At 56.4% G+C, this 15,699-nt stretch overlaps 8 protein-coding genes across 8 annotated transcripts; 2 read left to right on the top strand and 6 right to left on the bottom strand.

Moving 5' to 3' along the window:
- Window positions 1-30: 30 nt before the first annotated feature.
- On the bottom strand, window positions 31-776 carry PHACADRAFT_210948 (uncharacterized protein; the record flags this gene model as incomplete). Its single annotated transcript, XM_007397890.1, has 2 exons — window positions 169-776; window positions 31-134 (listed from the first exon to the last, which is right to left on the bottom strand). The coding sequence occupies exons 1-2, from the start codon at window positions 701-703 to the stop codon at window positions 31-33; spliced, it is 639 nt and encodes a 212-aa protein (XP_007397952.1). The 5' UTR covers window positions 704-776.
- A 160-nt stretch (window positions 777-936) lies between these two features.
- Window positions 937-3,393, top strand: PHACADRAFT_259474 (uncharacterized protein). Its single transcript, XM_007397889.1, has 10 exons — window positions 937-1,207; window positions 1,306-1,392; window positions 1,445-1,742; window positions 1,800-1,842; window positions 1,894-2,048; window positions 2,103-2,292; window positions 2,346-2,484; window positions 2,535-2,604; window positions 2,662-2,898; window positions 2,972-3,393. Exons 1-10 carry the CDS (start codon window positions 981-983, stop codon window positions 3,290-3,292), a joined length of 1,767 nt encoding a protein of 588 aa, XP_007397951.1. The 5' UTR covers window positions 937-980; the 3' UTR covers window positions 3,293-3,393.
- On the bottom strand, window positions 3,343-4,606 carry PHACADRAFT_259473 (uncharacterized protein). Its single transcript, XM_007397888.1, has 3 exons — window positions 4,223-4,606; window positions 3,825-4,167; window positions 3,343-3,767 (listed from the first exon to the last, which is right to left on the bottom strand). Exons 1-2 carry the CDS (start codon window positions 4,583-4,585, stop codon window positions 3,832-3,834), a joined length of 699 nt encoding a protein of 232 aa, XP_007397950.1. The 5' UTR covers window positions 4,586-4,606; the 3' UTR covers window positions 3,343-3,767; window positions 3,825-3,831.
- A 513-nt stretch (window positions 4,607-5,119) lies between these two features.
- On the bottom strand, window positions 5,120-6,351 carry PHACADRAFT_175644 (uncharacterized protein; the record flags this gene model as incomplete). The annotated part of the gene is made up of 3 exons (XM_007397887.1): window positions 5,120-5,664; window positions 5,716-5,860; window positions 5,896-6,351. 3 exons carry the CDS (start codon window positions 6,349-6,351, stop codon window positions 5,120-5,122), a joined length of 1,146 nt encoding a protein of 381 aa, XP_007397949.1.
- Window positions 6,352-6,489: 138 nt separating this feature from the next.
- PHACADRAFT_124758 (uncharacterized protein) lies at window positions 6,490-9,265 on the bottom strand. Its single transcript, XM_007397886.1, has 5 exons — window positions 8,850-9,265; window positions 8,581-8,793; window positions 7,791-8,529; window positions 7,499-7,743; window positions 6,490-7,446 (listed from the first exon to the last, which is right to left on the bottom strand). The coding sequence occupies exons 1-5, from the start codon at window positions 9,216-9,218 to the stop codon at window positions 6,616-6,618; spliced, it is 2,397 nt and encodes a 798-aa protein (XP_007397948.1). The 5' UTR covers window positions 9,219-9,265; the 3' UTR covers window positions 6,490-6,615.
- A 322-nt stretch (window positions 9,266-9,587) lies between these two features.
- PHACADRAFT_124757 (uncharacterized protein) lies at window positions 9,588-10,762 on the top strand. Its single transcript, XM_007397885.1, has one exon. It carries the CDS (start codon window positions 10,328-10,330, stop codon window positions 10,565-10,567), a length of 240 nt encoding a protein of 79 aa, XP_007397947.1. The 5' UTR covers window positions 9,588-10,327; the 3' UTR covers window positions 10,568-10,762.
- A 490-nt stretch (window positions 10,763-11,252) lies between these two features.
- PHACADRAFT_185950 (uncharacterized protein) lies at window positions 11,253-13,494 on the bottom strand (the record flags this gene model as incomplete). The annotated part of the gene is made up of 3 exons (XM_007397884.1): window positions 13,022-13,494; window positions 12,745-12,966; window positions 11,253-12,695 (listed from the first exon to the last, which is right to left on the bottom strand). The coding sequence occupies exons 1-3, from the start codon at window positions 13,295-13,297 to the stop codon at window positions 11,253-11,255; spliced, it is 1,941 nt and encodes a 646-aa protein (XP_007397946.1). The 5' UTR covers window positions 13,298-13,494.
- A 1,043-nt stretch (window positions 13,495-14,537) lies between these two features.
- On the bottom strand, window positions 14,538-15,483 carry PHACADRAFT_99494 (glycosyltransferase family 2 protein; the record flags this gene model as incomplete). The annotated part of the gene is made up of 3 exons (XM_007397883.1): window positions 14,538-14,837; window positions 14,893-15,102; window positions 15,163-15,483. 3 exons carry the CDS (start codon window positions 15,481-15,483, stop codon window positions 14,538-14,540), a joined length of 831 nt encoding a protein of 276 aa, XP_007397945.1.
- Between the last annotated feature and the right edge of the window lie 216 nt (window positions 15,484-15,699).

The following is a 15,699-nucleotide window of genomic DNA, read 5'->3' as shown; positions in this document are numbered from 1 at the left end:
AGCGCAGAGGCCTGAATTCTGAACTGATGTTCAAAGCCCGAGATCGACGCCTCCAAGACCGTGTTGAGCGACTCGAGTGCCGTCGCCGCCGCCACGCTTGACTTGATTCCATCCACGAGCTGGCGAGAACGAAGCTGGAGGAACCGGCGATCAGCACGGACCACACACAGTCTGACAGGGGTCCCAGGCGACGTACTGTCAGGAAGAAAACCAGCGCGACGAAGCATGCGCGCTGAGCCAGGAGCGCAAGCCCGGCCCAGTCGACCTCGCCTTTGTCTTCGTTGCGACGGACGTCCTCATCGACGTCGACCCAGGCGTCATACGCTCCTGGCTGGCTGGCGGGAGAGGAGCGTTGGACGAGGGATGAAGGCGGGATGAAGCAGACGTTGACAGACCCAGGCGTCGTCGACAAAGTGTTGGTGACCACACCAGCTTTCGGAGGCGCAGCTGGTTTAGCGCCCGGTGAGATGTCGACGGGATGGTGGTCGTTGTTGCCGTCGACGGGGCAGAGGTCAACGATGGCTTCCTCAAAGGTGAGCGGCGCGGGGAACGCGAACGGGCACGGCCCGAGGGCCGCATCCGCCGGCGCCGTGATGAGGGAGGTACCGTTGGTGTCGAAGGCCTTCGGTGTGCACAAAGAGTTTAGCACGAAAAGATGGCCAGCGACGAGGAGGAGCAAGATGCTCTGTATCGTCATGATCATGTTGTAAGATGTGTTGCCGGGGCCAGAGCAAAGCGGGTGAATAAATACATATCTGACCTGGAGTCAGCCTCCAGTCGGCCTCCAGAGGCAGACAGCGAGCGATAGACTGAGCAAAGCGAATCTCGATGCGATCATTGAGCGTCTACTCGGTATCACAGATCGTCATCCGCGGCTAGTCGGCTCAGTCGACTCAGTCCCGAGGCCTCAGGCCTCAGACCGCGCTCCTACCAACATATCCTGCGCGCACGACATCTCTGTCGCAAAATTGCACAGCACAATGGCAGCTATCAAATCTGGAAGTGGTGGCCCCGACCCTATCCTCTTGACCCTCTTCGCGAACCGCTTCATGAGTGTCGCGGAGGCCATGGGCAGGTCACTCCAGCAGACAGCTATCAGCACAAACATCAAGGAGCGTCTGGATTTCTCCTGCGCACTGTTTGCCCCAGATGGCGATTTGGTCGCGAATGCGCCATTCATCCCGATTCACCTGGGATCTATGAGTTTGTGAGTAATGCCTCCGCTTCTCCTGCAGGCTATCATCGTCCATCCTATCGTGTACCTTCCGAATTGGCCATTGCTTATGCCGACGCGTGAACATCTAGCGCGGTCAAGTACCAGATGAAACTGCACAAGGACGACCTGAAGCCTGGAGATGTGCTCATGGCAAATTCCCCACATGCTGGAGGCTCGTACGTGCCGTACCTGGCCTCATTTCTATATGATCGCTAAATGTCGCCTTAGACACCTTCCAGACATCACAATCATCAGTCCTGTCTTTGATGAAGAGTCCAAAGAAATTATCTTCTTCACTGCCTCCCGTGGACACCACGCCGACATCGGCGGGATTCTTCCCGGATCCATGCCTCCAACATCGACGAATATCTTTGAAGAGGGGGCACACATTCATAGCTTTAAGATTGTTAGGGAGGGCATGTTCGATCGCGAAGGGCTGGTGAAGTACATGGTAGATGAACCGGCAAAGTACCCCGGTAGTTCGGGGTGCAGAAACTTCAAGGATGTGGAAAGTGACCTCAAAGCTGTGAGTACGGCACAACACTCATATATTTCGCAACCTCTAACACGGTGTGATGATAAGCAAATCGCTGCGAATCACAAGGGCGTCCAACTTATCAAAGCGAGTAAGAGACGTTCGTTATCCTTTGTGCTCTCAAATCTGACTATATGCGCAGTTGTTTACGATTATGGCCTGAAAACCGTCCAGGAATACATGTACCACATACGAAACAACGCAGAGTTTTCTGTAAGAAATCTGTTAAAGGACGTCGTGAAGCGCGCCGGATCCAACATCCTCGAAGCTGTCGATTACCTTGATGACGGTTCACCTGTAAGCGGTTCTCCGCGCCCTTGTTTACATCGTTCTACCACATGCCGACTACAGATACAACTCAGAGTCGAGATCGACGAGAAAGAGGGCTCAGCACACCTCGACTTCACGGGCACCGGCTGCGAAGTTCGCGGGAATTTGAACGCTCCTATCTCTGTCGTCCACTCTGCAGTCATCTATTGCATGCGCTCGATGCTCGACATGGACATTCCGCTCAATGCTGGGTGTCTTGTCCCCTTGACCAGTCCGTGCGAACGTCACAGTTATGAGAGCTGATAGTTGATGATCCCGCCGCAGTCAAAATTCCTCAAGGCTCGCTCCTTTCGCCATCGCCGACGGCCGCAGTCTGTGGTGGGAACGTCCTTACGTCACAACGGATCGTCGACGTCGTGCTCAAGGCCTTCCACGCTTGTGCCGCGAGCCAAGGGTGCACCAAGTGCGTCCCGGCAGCCATCCAACACGGTGCTTCCCACTGATCGTTATCAGCAACCTGACGTTCGGCGCCGGCGGCAAGGACAAGGACGGAACCAACGTCTCTGGGTGGGGCTACTACGAAGTGCGTCCGTCTCGTGTTTCAAACCTTCGCCCGTACCGACTGACCACACCAACGCAGACCATCGCGGGCGGCTCGGGCGCGGGTCCCAGCTGGCACGGCACGTCGGGCGTGCACACGCACATCACGAACACGCGCATCGGCGACGTCGAGATCCTCGAGCGGCGGTACCCGGTCATGATCCACCGCTTCGGCCTCCGGGAGGGCTCCGGCGGCAAGGGCAAGTTCAGCGGCGGCGACGGCGTCGTGCGCGAGATCGAGTTCACGGAGCCGCTGCAGGTGTCGATCCTGTCCGAGGTGCGCATGCGCTTTTCCTGTCCCGTTTCCTTGACTTGGCATCGGAGGCGCTGACGGGCGGACCCTTTTGCAGCGCCGCACGCGCCAGCCGTACGGCATGGAGGGCGGCGAGCCGGGCGCGATGGGGCACAACACCTGGGTGAAGCAGCCGCGCAAGGAGGACGGCGACCTTGATGAGAACACGCCGCCGACCCCGAGGAAGGTCAACATCGGCGGCAAGGCGACGGTGTTTATGGGCAAGGGCGACCTGCTGCTCATCGAGACGCCCGGCGCGGGTGCATGGGGCGCGGCCGAGGGCGACCCGCAAGACCACGAGCATAACCATTCGCACGTACGTGCCTGGGCAGCCCGCGGAAGCTTGGCGGAGCGCGAGCGTGCGCAGGCCGGGTTCTAGTTTGCATGTATGCGGTCGAAGACATCAAAGATGGAGTGTACTGGTAATAGTTTGGATTAGGAAGCAAATGTACCGTCGTGCGCAATCAAACGGATTTAAACGAGCTTTCGAGGGATGGGGGATCTTATGCTGCAGCTATCGAAGAGCGACATGCGGGCCAACACTGCTACAAGATGCTAGAGCTATAACAAGAGCGGCGGCTGACGGGAGCAACGATAGCAGAGCGTGCAAATACATACGATAAGTACACAAGTACAATCATAGAGAAATGTAGGGGGAAAGTAACGGAGAAAGAAACCTTGCCACACGAAAACAATCGGGATATTATGGGTGTCCGGGAAGAGGAGGCGCAGAGGGAGGCGAGATGGCTGATAAGGGGCATCGGAAGAGCGATAGCGTGGAAGCAGGGAGAACAGTATGTAGCACCGGAGTGTGCAATTCCAGACCCAAACAGCGGACGGCTTTCGTAGACGTTCTGGCGAATATCGCACAATCAGTGGTAATCGCGGGGTACAGTGAGGAGACCACTCACACGGCTTTCATGCGCCCTCGATAGCAGCAATGTCCTTATCCTCCTTTTCAGCCGCAGCCTCTGCATCCGGCTCCTCTGCGATTACCTCAGGTGCGGCCTTGGCAGTAGCCGCCTCGACGGCGGTGCCATCGGCCTTGGACGCAGGCTTGGAGCCAACCTTGGACGCCGGCTTCTTCGCTGATGAGGCGGGCTTCGCGGAGGAAGCAGGCTTGGCAGCCTTTGAGGGTGGCTTGGAGCCGGCAGGCTTGGGCGTCGGCTTAACGGTAGACGCAGGCTTTGGGGCCTTGGATGCCGGCTTGGTCGCCTTAGACGCGGGCTTCGCAGCCTTGGACTCGGGTTTGGCCTGTCGTTGAGCATGAGTTTCCGGCAGCAGCTTCAAGATACAGTTTGCGACTTACACGCTTGGAAGTCGGCTTCTCTGTCTCTGGCTTGTTCTCATCGGCCTTGGGCTCGGCGGCACCGTTGGCCGCTACCTCAGTGGCCTCCTCGGCCTCGCGCTCAGTAGCGGTGCGCTTCTTGCCCTTGGTCGATTTGGGCTTTTCCTCTGCCTTCTTTTCTTCTTCCTTCTCCTCCTCTTCTTTCTTCTCCTCGCCGTTGATTGAGGCCTCGCCCTCCTCAGCGGTGGCCTTGGTCTTTTTCTGGCGAGGCTTTGCAGGGGCCTTCTTGGGAGCAGGCTCAGCCTTGGGCTGATCCTTGATGCGCGAAGAGCGACGAGGTTCAACTGCAAATGCGTCAGCGGGAGCAGCGACTTTGCGAGGCATTTCGGGATAGTTTTGGTGGATGTGCGAGGGTGACGAGGAGGCAGGAGGGAGCAAGGAGCGTGTAAACGCGCCTTCAGCGTTTAATTTAAAGCGGCCAGCCCGAGAACCAAACTCGCGATCAACAGACCTATCACGTGAGTCGCGCGAGTCCCGTGACGAACGCGTCTTCCCCCGAGATTACTGCCTCTGAGATTTATTCTCCAGCTTCGTCGCATTATGCCTGGTGGTCATCGCATAGGAGACACTGACAGAGCCGACCTTATGTTTCTTTTACTTCGTGGCTTCTCCAGCCCCAACGCAAGCTCGAACAAACAAACAGCGCACAAGCGCCGAGCCCTTTTGAATGAGCGCAAGATATCATGTAAAAAAGGAACCAGTGCGTATAGGTATTAAAAAAATGCCCAAGGACGCACTTTAAGATAAAATGTGTCTACTGTGAGACAAAATGCGTATACGTGTACGATAAGTCCGAGACTTAGGCAGGGAACCCGGATAAAAATGAAGGAACATAGAGGCTTAAGCCATGCGAGACGTTTAGCGTATACGAGGCTTGCCACACCATACTCGGTGACACCGCCATCCAGCCCTCTGACAGTGTGCATTGCAGTAGTACGCTGCACGGCATCCTGAGCATCTGCTACTTGCACCGTCCTTGCCACAATGCTTGCAAAAGTCGTCGTTTCCAGAAGCAGCCCCCGCTAGACGCACAAGCACCATGTCCCTGAGTTCCTCGCCAAACGTCTTGACGAAGTCCAGAAATATACTTCCGGGCGGACGACGCTCGGGCTTCGGCCCTTCGATCTCTTCGGCCCATTTGCTCAAGGCAGCACGATAGAAGGCGCGGTGCGGAGGCTCGTCGAGCGCGTCGAGTGCAGTGTTGTTGACAGAAGCTCCGTGGCATTTGCCAGCCTCAATCTGTTCGCACTTCTGTCGCATATTCTCTAGCGTAATCTTCGGCACCGCCGTAGGTAGTGCCCACGAGCAAGCGTACTTCATTAAGACCTCGTGATAGTAATGTGCTTCCCGTTCGAGTGCGAAATGCTCTCCACCAGTACCGTGGCCGCCGGTCTGTGCTATGCCTCAGTCCAGTGCGAAGCACATTACGCCGTCCAGTACAAGGTGATGGTTACGTTGGCCGAAGATGAGCCATGGCCAGGGCACGACGCCTTTGATTCCGATCTGACTTCTGTTGATGCTTACTCGCAGTGGCGCAGAAAGCGGGCACGGATCTTCGAAGTGCGCAATCTGCGTACCCTCTCTGGGGTCGACGTAGCTCTCGGCGATCGAGAGTCCGACGGCGAGAAGACGACCTGCGAGCCATCGGCCGTGCGCACGAGCAGCTTTGCGGTTGGCGGCAGGGAGGCGATGATCTCTTGCGCAGTGTATGTCAGACCGTATCTGTGGCTGTGGATCCTGCAGCGCCAGTATGCATCCTCGAGTTCTATGCCAGTGGGCTGACGACCAGTCGGCGTCCGCACACTCTTTGGCAGACCGCGCGCAAAGGTGTCGAGGGTGAGGCTCTCCTTCGTTTGACGATGTTCCTCTTGGAGAATATAGCAAATTTTGTCCTTGGTACAGGCTTTCCATTCGGGGAGAACGTCGCTTAGATCTGCGAAAGTGACTCCTGGCGTCGAATCATGGTTCACTTCAAGAAGACGAAGAGTGTTGAATTGCCGATCTAAGCGTGCATAACAGTCTAGGATTATCGTCGCGCTGAGGTCGTGCACGTCAACGACCAAGTCATGAGGGAAAGTTGAAGTAGGCATGTTCGAGGCAAGCAGCGGTATGGTTGTCGAATGTTGAATGTTGAACGTGAACGTTGATGGGAGAACGAAGTAGAGAGCTCACTGCCTTTATCGGCCGGGTGGCAGCTTCGAGCCACCGGCCATATCCGTCCAAAGGACGTCGCTCTAGCCACACGTCCAATCTGGTTACCTTGAACCAGCCCTGGAAATATGCATTCAAAAACACAGCGGACTACCGATACAAACGAAATAATAGTAAGACATATAAGCTCGAACGATAGGAAATCAGAAGTCCTCATCTTCCTCCTGCACCATGCCGCCAGCGAACCCCGTGAACCGCTTGTCTGAGGTACTCTCACCAGCCCAGTTATCGTGATCCATGCTCGGTCGAGGCCTGAAGCTCTCCCGCCGTGCCGACGCCTTGCGCGCCGTACCTGCCGCGGGGGGAGCTGCTGCGCTGCTGTTCAATCCTACTGCGCCATACACGCGCACCGCGGGCGGCGGTGCATGTGACTTCGTTGCAGATCTGGTAGGCCGCGCGTATGGATGGTAATTTCGTGTGCGTGGCTTCTGCGCAGAGCCGACGCGGCCAGTCATAGGTGTCTCGCGCTTCGACGCAGCAATGCCCTGCGGCCGAGGCACTGATGCGGGGGTCTTGCCGTTTGTAATGGTCGGCGCGCGGAGGGCGAACGGTGATGGAGCGCGAGTATTCCGACTGGTGTTCATGGGAACTATTGGCACAGGTAGTGGAGGAACTGTGTTGTAATTGTTCGCGGCCGCTGACGGCGCTTCCCTTGACCTTGGTTGTCGGGCTGCTGCTGCCGATGCGGAACGGGTATTGCGACCCGTAGTGGAGGGTGGCCGTGCTGGGACGGCAGGCGTGACGGCGGGTTTGCTGGACGATGAGACAGATGATGATGGGGCATACGATGGCGTTTTGGCTCGCGGTGCAGATCCTGAGGCCGTTCGCGTCTTGCCGCGTTTCGTACTGTTCTCTTTCTCTTGGGTTTGGGACGCTTCCTGAAGAATTTGCATGACGCTCTGGCCGCGGACCAAGAATGTCCTTCCTGTCTGCGCCTCCCAAGCTGGTATTGAATTGAGCAGGTCTTGCTTGAGCTGGGTACAAGTATTAAGTAGGATACATGCGGAGCTGTATGAAGGGACCTACCCTGGGCTTCTCCTTCGTAACGCGCTTCCGCATCTTCTCTTCTCGGAGGAGTCTCCCCGGATCGCGAGGACCTCTGCCCAGCAGGCGGGTTTGGTCAGCAGCAGCAGCAGCTAGATCTTTCTCATCTTCGCAGATGTCGAAGTACTTCTGAATACTCTTAAGAAGTGGACCCTTCAGCTTTCTCTCTTCCTTCAGCCTACGAATCTCCTCCTCATGTATCGCCAAAAGTTCTTCGGTGTGTTCATCTGTGAAACTGTTAGTTAGCGCAGCTATGACTTTCGATTCCACTCACCATCTGCAAATGGCGCAAAATCCGCTCGCTCGTCCTCGCTAACCATTAGCTCGTCCCAAAGCTGCGTAATCTCTGACCTCGCGCTCTCTATGAATGTACTCATTTTCTCTCTCTTGAGCTCTAACATGCGATCTAGCTCTTCCTCATATGCTCGCACAGTCACTTCTGTGCTGCCACGCTGGGCCTCGATGAACGCGTCCATCTCAGTATCAGCGACTCCAAGCCTGCGCCACAAGCTTTCGAGCTGATCGTACATGGCTTGGATATGCGCCTCGCGCCTGCGCTTGATGTCTTCAAGGTTCGCTTGTGTCGTCTCCGCCCATCGTACGAGGTCGGGTATCGGGTCCACGCCCTCGAGGCCGACGCTCGGCTTGTTGGGGTCTGTAACCGCTTCCTCGCCCAGCTCGTCCAGGCGAGTGACGAAGCGGTTGAATATACTGTGATACTCAGCCTCGTTGTTCGGCGTGTGTGGCGCGTCGTCGGAGGGTATGTTCAGTAGATAGGGTGTGTTGGCCTTGGAGCGCGAGCTGGTTGGTGTGGGTGTCGCAAGAAGATCTGAGGAAGAGAGGAAAGGATCAGAGGAGGGGCAAGTACCGGAAGCCTGGAGGCTGCATGCGGATTGTGGGCGTGAAGAAGAGGAAGAGCCGGAGTCGGCGGGAGACTGCGGCGTGATTCCCAGCTCCGTATATAGATAGTCGATTTGGGAGAGTGTGAGGGATAGGTGGTGCATCCGTTTACCCTGGACAGCATCAAAATAAGGCTAAAGTTTGCATATGGATGGAGGACATACAACTTCACCCTTCCCTCGGACGAGCTCCTTCTCCAGCTTGGAGAACCGCTCGGGAGTGACATCTCGGCGAGCGTCCGGGTCACCTTCGCTCTCACCTGTGGCGCGTATAGGTTCCAAGATATCAGAAGGAAAATATTCGGGTCCCAACGTTCGTGAAAGGGTGTCGATACGGCTGGTGAAAGTTGCGAGCTGCTCGAGTTTCGTGTGATACAGCTACAACCACTGGTCAATTCCAACCAAAGCTTTGCTGACATTCTATTCAGACGGACCTGGCGTAGCTTCTCCTGATACTCTGATATCATATCAAACCGCCTCGGCAAGACCTGCTCCTTCCTGACCTCACCGACGCTGCTCCCTGTGGCCTTCACATGTCCGCCCAACGCCTTGGTGTATCGCACACATTCTCGCTCGACCGCGTCGCAACGCCCCATCCATTCGTCAACCTGCATCCGACGCAGGTCTATCTGACTCTCCACACATTCCGCGAGCTGCCTCTGCAAAGCGGAGAGATCGTCGGCGAGTGCTGTTTGCGGCAAGCCAAGCTGGTTGTGTAGCGTCGGGAGAAGTTGTGTCTGGGACTGCAGGTGTGTATGTAGAGAGTTGAGCAGAGATGTTATTGTCGTCGCAGATGTCGTCATTATCGTTAAGTCTATCGGGAAAGCGTGGCCAACGGCATCGGTGTCGCAAGTTCAACCTCGCGGAGAGCTCGCATAGGTCGCGGTCATGTGGCCGTAAGGGCGTCTATTAGATTGCACCCCGGCGAACGCTGCCTTCATGCTTCAAGTAGTCCTGCACTTTGTGACCTCATCCTCGCGGCCTCCAAACAAGTACCGCCCAGGTCTTGATCAACAAAGTGATAATATATTGACTTGAGGTGGAGATGCAGCTGTTGCGCACTTGGGAAACATCCGGCTTATGTAAGCAGATCGCGAGAATGGCTCTCAAAAATCAAGACCTCCTATGAGTCTTTCTCTCCTATTTACCACATCTCGTCATGAACATCCCAGAAACACCAGCTTTTCCGGAAGATTTTGTCGTCGACGTGCACGATCTAGCAGTCATTATTCTTGACTGCCATGCCCAACTAGAGACCAGATTTGCAAAAAGTCAGCTGGTCGAGGTCAACCGTGGCACGACTCCCCTTCAAACTATACCTGAAGCCATACTTGGTCCAGAGTGGGCCACATCGGATGACGTTGTCGCATACGTGCTGAAGGAACAGGGTCCCGACTTATCTCGCGTAACTTTGGCCACCTTCGCTCATCCTGAAGGTGTCGAGACCCCCAACGGCCAGCCCCTTTCTCGCAAGGATCTCGAGGACATCTTCTGGCGCAGCAAGTGCTTTGATAGCGGTTACGTCCTTACATACGTCGCGCAGCAGGTATTCGACGCCTTGCCGTCCACGGCAACGCTATCTATCCGAACGTCCCAAGGTTACACCATCACCTGCGCACCATCCAAGACGACAGTGGCGGAAATTCCTGTAGTCATCCGCGAGCCTTGCATTCATGTAGTCCTGAATAAGAGACAGCATCTTTCGGGCTTCGATGACTACACGCCATGGATATGGCTCTACATCGGTGAACCTTCTTCGACGGATCCGGACAACGACACCAGGGTTGTCTTGGACCTCGCAGTAACGCAGATAGGGGGTCGCGGACGAGGTGATGAACCCTTCGCACTCGAGCGCGGGGCGCACTACTATGACGCCATCCTGAACAAGTGCGCTGTTGACCTTGGTGGTAACATGAAGTTATCCTCCAAAATCACATTGTCGCCACCTCGTGTCCGTGCACATGGTGATGCAGTGAAAGTCATGGTGCTCGAGCGACTGGGAAAAATTGCCAGTGGGAACGACCAGTTTTGCAGGTACTGCGGGAAGGACAAGGTGAACTTGCAGTGCTCGAGGTGTAAGAAGGCATATTTCTGCCAGGAGTGCGTAAACCAAGGTTGGAAGTATCACAAACGTTGGTGCCAGCCTTCGTAACAGTGCACGATATTGTAAATCTTCATCTCCCCAGCTGTGTCGTTGAGTAGCTTACCGAGCTGATTATGTGTTCGGCATCACTAGCTGTATATTTCTGTAATTTCGTTTCAAAGAAGGTCTATTCTTGTTACTTGCTTGCCTCCTACGTGGTACTGCATGGGCTGTACGTCGAGGAGATAAACGGAATGGAAAACCATATGCAGCTACCCTTCTTCATTGTCAGAGGCCGGAGCGTAACCATCTCACGGCTACATATACGCGATACGTCCTGCGGCAGTGGGGTCTTTGTTCACTTGGCCTCTACAATCCGATAGGGGTAAGCTGAGGCATTATTATTCCCCTTTACCCTCCCCTGGAAGGTGTTTGCGGAGACCACACGCAATAGTCGACAATCCCTCAGCGCCATTTGTCCTTATTAGGATCTGAGGTTTCCTCATTGGGGGATGCGACTCGCGCTACTGTTCGCCTCTTACAACAATCCCGAAATACATATGCTCTACCAGCAACTCATTTCTTACAAACCGTCGGATAATCTCTATTTTCATGCTTGTCAGGTCTTTACGATGTGACGGTTCTTCATAGAATATTCACTGCACCCTTAGCACCACGCATATAGTTTCAAAATAATTCGCATTTGCACTGTTACAGCTGCATGTCAAGCCCTAGTCCAGCTTCTGCAAGCTCATCACATCTCAGCAATGTCTCTCTCCAAGGCCTCCTCAAAAGATGCATCGAAGATCGCCGAGCAGCTATCATAGCGCTCTGGCGGTCTTGACGATGCACCCTCTGAAGGTGTCTCGGGGGTCCAATATGCCGCGATGAACTCTGGGTCCGAGCTCGGATACCGGATCAGCTTCAAAAGTGCCAACGCCTGTCCCTTCTCCACCGACAACGCCAACGACGCCTCCGACACCGCACGCTCCACTCCCTCCGTCATCCCATACACCCGCCCAAGCTCGCTCTGGTACTCCGCCATCTTCCCATTCAGCCCCTCCTCCTCCGTTGCCAGTCCCGCGATCTGCACGTCCAGTCGGTTCACTGCCTCGGCCTCCGTCATCTTGAACCGCGCCATGTCCGCCTCGGCCGATCGCAGCCGGATGCTCAGCGGACGCTTCTCGTCGTCGTGCGCCTTCTTCAGGTGCTCGAGCTTGGCCCCGAGCGCAGAGTTGTCCGCACGCAGCTGCTCGCTCGATGTCGCAAACGCCGCGTTGGCCGACCCCAGTGCCGTCCGCTGCGCCTCGAGGTCGCCGAGCTGTGTCGTGAACGCGTGTCGTGTCACCGCCGTCTCCTTCGCGACCTCGTCCGAGTGCTGGCGCGCCGCTGCAGCCTTGGCCTCGGCGTCGGCCTGCTGCCGCCGTGCCCGCGCCGCCTTGTTGGACGCCTCGTCAAGCATCGACTCGTACTGCTGCCGGTCGTACCCGCTCTCCTTCCCAAGCGACCACGATGCCTCCATGTCGCGCTCGTAGTCCTGTGCGTGCAGCCTGAAGACGTCGTTCCGCGTGTCGAGCGCCGCCTTCGTGACTTTCAGGCTGTGTTCTTGTGCGACGCAGGCGGCCTTGCGCTCAGCGATGTCGGCGTCGTCCCTGGCAATGGACGCCTTGAGGGCGGCAGTGGCCTCGTCGAACCGGACCTTGTTCGCCGCTTGCTTCTCGCGGAGGGATCCGACGAGCGCCAGTGTCTCTTGAGCAACTCGGTCTGCGTCCGCCTTGACCTTCGACAGCTTCTCGACGGCTGCTGCGTGAGATGCATCCACAGCGTCGTGTTCCGCCTCGAGGGCCATCACCCGCTCCTGGTGATCGTCGGCCTCCTTGAGGGAAGTTGCACGGAGACCGACTTCGTCAGCCTCGAGTTGGGCCAGAGTCGACTCGAGGGATTCAGCGTGTTCGTCGAGCTGAGAACACGAGTCCTCGAGTGCACTGTGCGTGGTCTTGAGGTCTGTGAGCTCGGTGTCTTGCTTGGCGAGATCGGCGGCAAGAGACGAGGCCTCAGAGGATGCACCGGCAAGGTCACCGATGAGGGCCTGTTGAGCGTGGTGAGATGCAAGCACGATGTGGTCGACCTCCTCAGTAAGCGCGTCGACCTTGGAGGTTGTAATGTCGGCGCGGTAGATGGTCTGTTCGCATGAAGTCTGATAGAATGTCAGCCGATGACCTCATGTGAGATGTAGAGCGGCGAACCTCGAGCAGAGTACGCTGTGCTTCCAAGCCGGCGACGTCAGCATCGCAGTCCTCAGCCTCGAGACAGTTCGATGTATGCATGTAGGCCAAGTGCTTCCGGAGTCCGTCCCTCTCGACCAGAACCAGATGGCACTCTGCGCCAGCGTCGTCGATGCCGACCTTGACGGACTTGGCGGCCGTGAGTCGTTCATGCGTCTTGGTCTCTGCGTCTTCGAGTCGATCCTAGTATATGCTGTGAGCGGATGACTAGATAAAGATGTAGAGGTGAGGTTTTTACCTCAGACTCGGTGAGTTGTTCGAGTAGAGACACGACCTCCTCGTCAGCCGCAGCGTCCGAGTTGGCCGTCGAACACCGCCGTCCTTCCAAAGAGGACTGCATCCAGTCCATGTCGTCCTCCAGACGGCTCCTTCGATTGTGGAGTGCGATGATGCCTTGCATGTGGCGGATGGCACGCCCGAACTCGTCGTCAATCCGAGTCCCGATGGTTGCTTCCACATCGGCCAGTCGTGCCTTCCAACAGTCGTTAGTTAAATGATTTCCACAGCTCAACATGAGACGACATACCACTGCGTCTCCGAGGCTGACCAGAAGAGCTGGGAACCGACCAAGCGCAGAGGCCTGAATTCTGAACTGATGTTCAAAGCCCGAGATCGACGCCTCCAAGACCGTGTTGAGCGACTCGAGTGCCGTCGCCGCCGCCACGCTTGACTTGATTCCATCCACGAGCTGGCGAGAACGAAGCTGGAGGAACCGGCGATCAGCACGGACCACACACAGTCTGACAGGGGTCCCAGGCGACGTACTGTCAGGAAGAAAACCAGCGCGACGAAGCATGCGCGCTGAGCCAGGAGCGCAAGCCCGGCCCAGTCGACCTCGCCTTTGTCTTCGTTGCGACGGACGTCCTCATCGACGTCGACCCAGGCGTCATACGCTCCTGGCTGGCTGGCGGGAGAGGAGCGTTGGACGAGGGATGAAGGCGGGATGAAGCAGACGTTGACAGACCCAGGCGTCGTCGACAAAGTGTTGGTGACCACACCAGCTTTCGGAGGCGCAGCTGGTTTAGCGCCCGGTGAGATGTCGACGGGATGGTGGTCGTTGTTGCCGTCGACGGGGCAGAGGTCAACGATGGCTTCCTCAAAGGTGAGCGGCGCGGGGAACGCGAACGGGCACGGCCCGAGGGCCGCATCCGCCGGCGCCGTGATGAGGGAGGTACCGTTGGTGTCGAAGGCCTTCGGTGTGCACAAAGAGTTTAGCACGAAAAGATGGCCAGCGACGAGGAAGAGCAAGATGCTCTGTATCGTCATGATCATGTTGTAAGATGTGTTGCCGGGGCCAGAGCAAAGCGGGTGAATAAATACATATCTGACCTGGAGTCAGCCTCCAGTCGGCCCCCAGAGGCAGACAGCGAGCGATAGACTGAGCAAAGCGAATCTCGATGCGATCATTGAGCGTCTACTTGCTATCACAGATCGCCACCCGCGGCTAGTCGGTTCAGTCGACTCAGCCCGTCAGCCAATGCGTCAGGCAAAGGGTAAAAGTACTAATCTGGCTTGGTCGGTGTTAAGAATGCGCGCACTCCATGATTATGCTTCTCAGCTAGTTGTATCATCTCGACGCAGCTGATCCACCCCATCCACAGCAATAGTCTGCTCTTGTCCAAGCTCGCCATGGGGTTCGGCCAATGCTGGAAGTCAAGCAGTCGCGCGTGCAGACGAAGCGAAAGTCCACAGTACGATTGCATAGTAGCGACAATCCAGCGCGATAGCGATAAGTTACATACACAGCGGCACTGTTACTTTTGCTGGGAGTCGAGTGATGGTGAGCCGAACCACGTTCGTACGAGGACGAAGAAGGCGACGATGAGGAAGATGACGAGGAAGACGAGCAGGCTGCTAAACTTGTACCAGTAGAGCTCAGCCAGCTGCTCAAGATACTTGATCATGACCTTGCCCGTGAGCTTAGATTCGCCCTCCGCTCGGACGCCAAACGAGAAGGGCACCTCGGCAATAGCGTGTGGAGGTATCTGCGATTTGATGAGGAGATCGAGTGCTATTTTGAAGCCTCCGGCGTTCAGATTACGCGCTTTCAGGAACTACGTGGGTATGTATAAGGATGTATTCATAAAGCATGTAGTAGAGTGTACTGACAGCTTCTTTCCGTATACCAAAGAAACCGGACATAGGATCGCTAGCAGTGGTTAAGGGCAAAGCAAGGACGCGTGCGCCGGCTGAGATGATTCTTCGATGCACCGGCCAGTCCTTGTCCATCTCGACCCCCTTGCCATAGCGCGTTCCGAGGACGAAAGTATGACTGGGGGACATTGCCGCCAACATGGATGGTACGTATTCGGGAGGGTGCTGAAGGGAAGCCTGCTTAGCAAATAGGCATCCTAGAATAAGCGTTACTAGCCTGCGCACCTGCAAATCCGCGTCCATGCACAGCATGTTATCACCCTGGGCTTCCTGGAAGCCTCTGACTACCGCGCTGCTCAGTCCACGCTCGGTGGTCCGCACAATGATGCGGACGTTGTATCCCTCTTGCTGAAGTTGCTGGACAGTCTCTGCGGAACCGTCCCTGGAGTTGTCATCGACGATAATGACCTCGGTCTGCTCAGCAGGGACCGGAGAGTCCACTCTGCGAAGTGCAGCAAAGATGCGAGTGATGAGGGGGCGAATGTTTCCGTTCTCTCTGTAAGCGGGAACGATGACGGAGTAGTGTGTTGTCTGTCTTGATGCCATTCTGCAGGAGGGGATGAAACGAGTGTGGTGGTTCAGAGAAAGGAGAGAGGGTGTTGCTTGTATCGACGTGGCACGGGTAGCAGTGTCCCGGACGACGAATATAATATTCCTCGGCCTAAGCATGATGCCTCGCCACGTGCGGCGCCCGCAGCCTCCGCCATCCCGTCTTCGGTCCCGCCGGTGTCTGCCCTTTCATGTTGCGTCCCTCTGCGACCT

This window comes from Phanerochaete carnosa (assembly GCF_000300595.1).
Source record: "Phanerochaete carnosa HHB-10118-sp unplaced genomic scaffold PHACAscaffold_7, whole genome shotgun sequence".
Taxonomy (NCBI): domain Eukaryota; kingdom Fungi; phylum Basidiomycota; class Agaricomycetes; order Polyporales; family Phanerochaetaceae; genus Phanerochaete; species Phanerochaete carnosa.
This window is presented reverse-complemented; position numbering and strand designations above follow the sequence as displayed.

Coding starts and splice junctions, on each gene's coding strand:
- PHACADRAFT_259474 (XM_007397889.1), top strand. CDS start 981: ATGGCAGCTATCAAATCTGGAAGTGGTGGCCCCGACCCTATCCTCTTG. Junction 1,843..1,893: donor CGTCCAACTTATCAAAGCGA/GTAAGAGACGTT, acceptor CTATATGCGCAG/TTGTTTACGATTATGGCCTG. Junction 2,049..2,102: donor ACCTTGATGACGGTTCACCT/GTAAGCGGTTCT, acceptor TGCCGACTACAG/ATACAACTCAGAGTCGAGAT.
- PHACADRAFT_259473 (XM_007397888.1), bottom strand. CDS start 4,585: ATGCCTCGCAAAGTCGCTGCTCCCGCTGACGCATTTGCAGTTGAACCT. Junction 4,168..4,222: donor AGAAGCCGACTTCCAAGCGT/GTAAGTCGCAAA, acceptor GCTCAACGACAG/GCCAAACCCGAGTCCAAGGC.
- PHACADRAFT_124758 (XM_007397886.1), bottom strand. CDS start 9,218: ATGACGACATCTGCGACGACAATAACATCTCTGCTCAACTCTCTACAT. Junction 8,530..8,580: donor TCCGAGGGAAGGGTGAAGTT/GTATGTCCTCCA, acceptor GATGCTGTCCAG/GGTAAACGGATGCACCACCT. Junction 7,744..7,790: donor TTTTGCGCCATTTGCAGATG/GTGAGTGGAATC, acceptor ACAGTTTCACAG/ATGAACACACCGAAGAACTT.
- PHACADRAFT_124757 (XM_007397885.1), top strand. CDS start 10,328: ATGAAGTTATCCTCCAAAATCACATTGTCGCCACCTCGTGTCCGTGCA.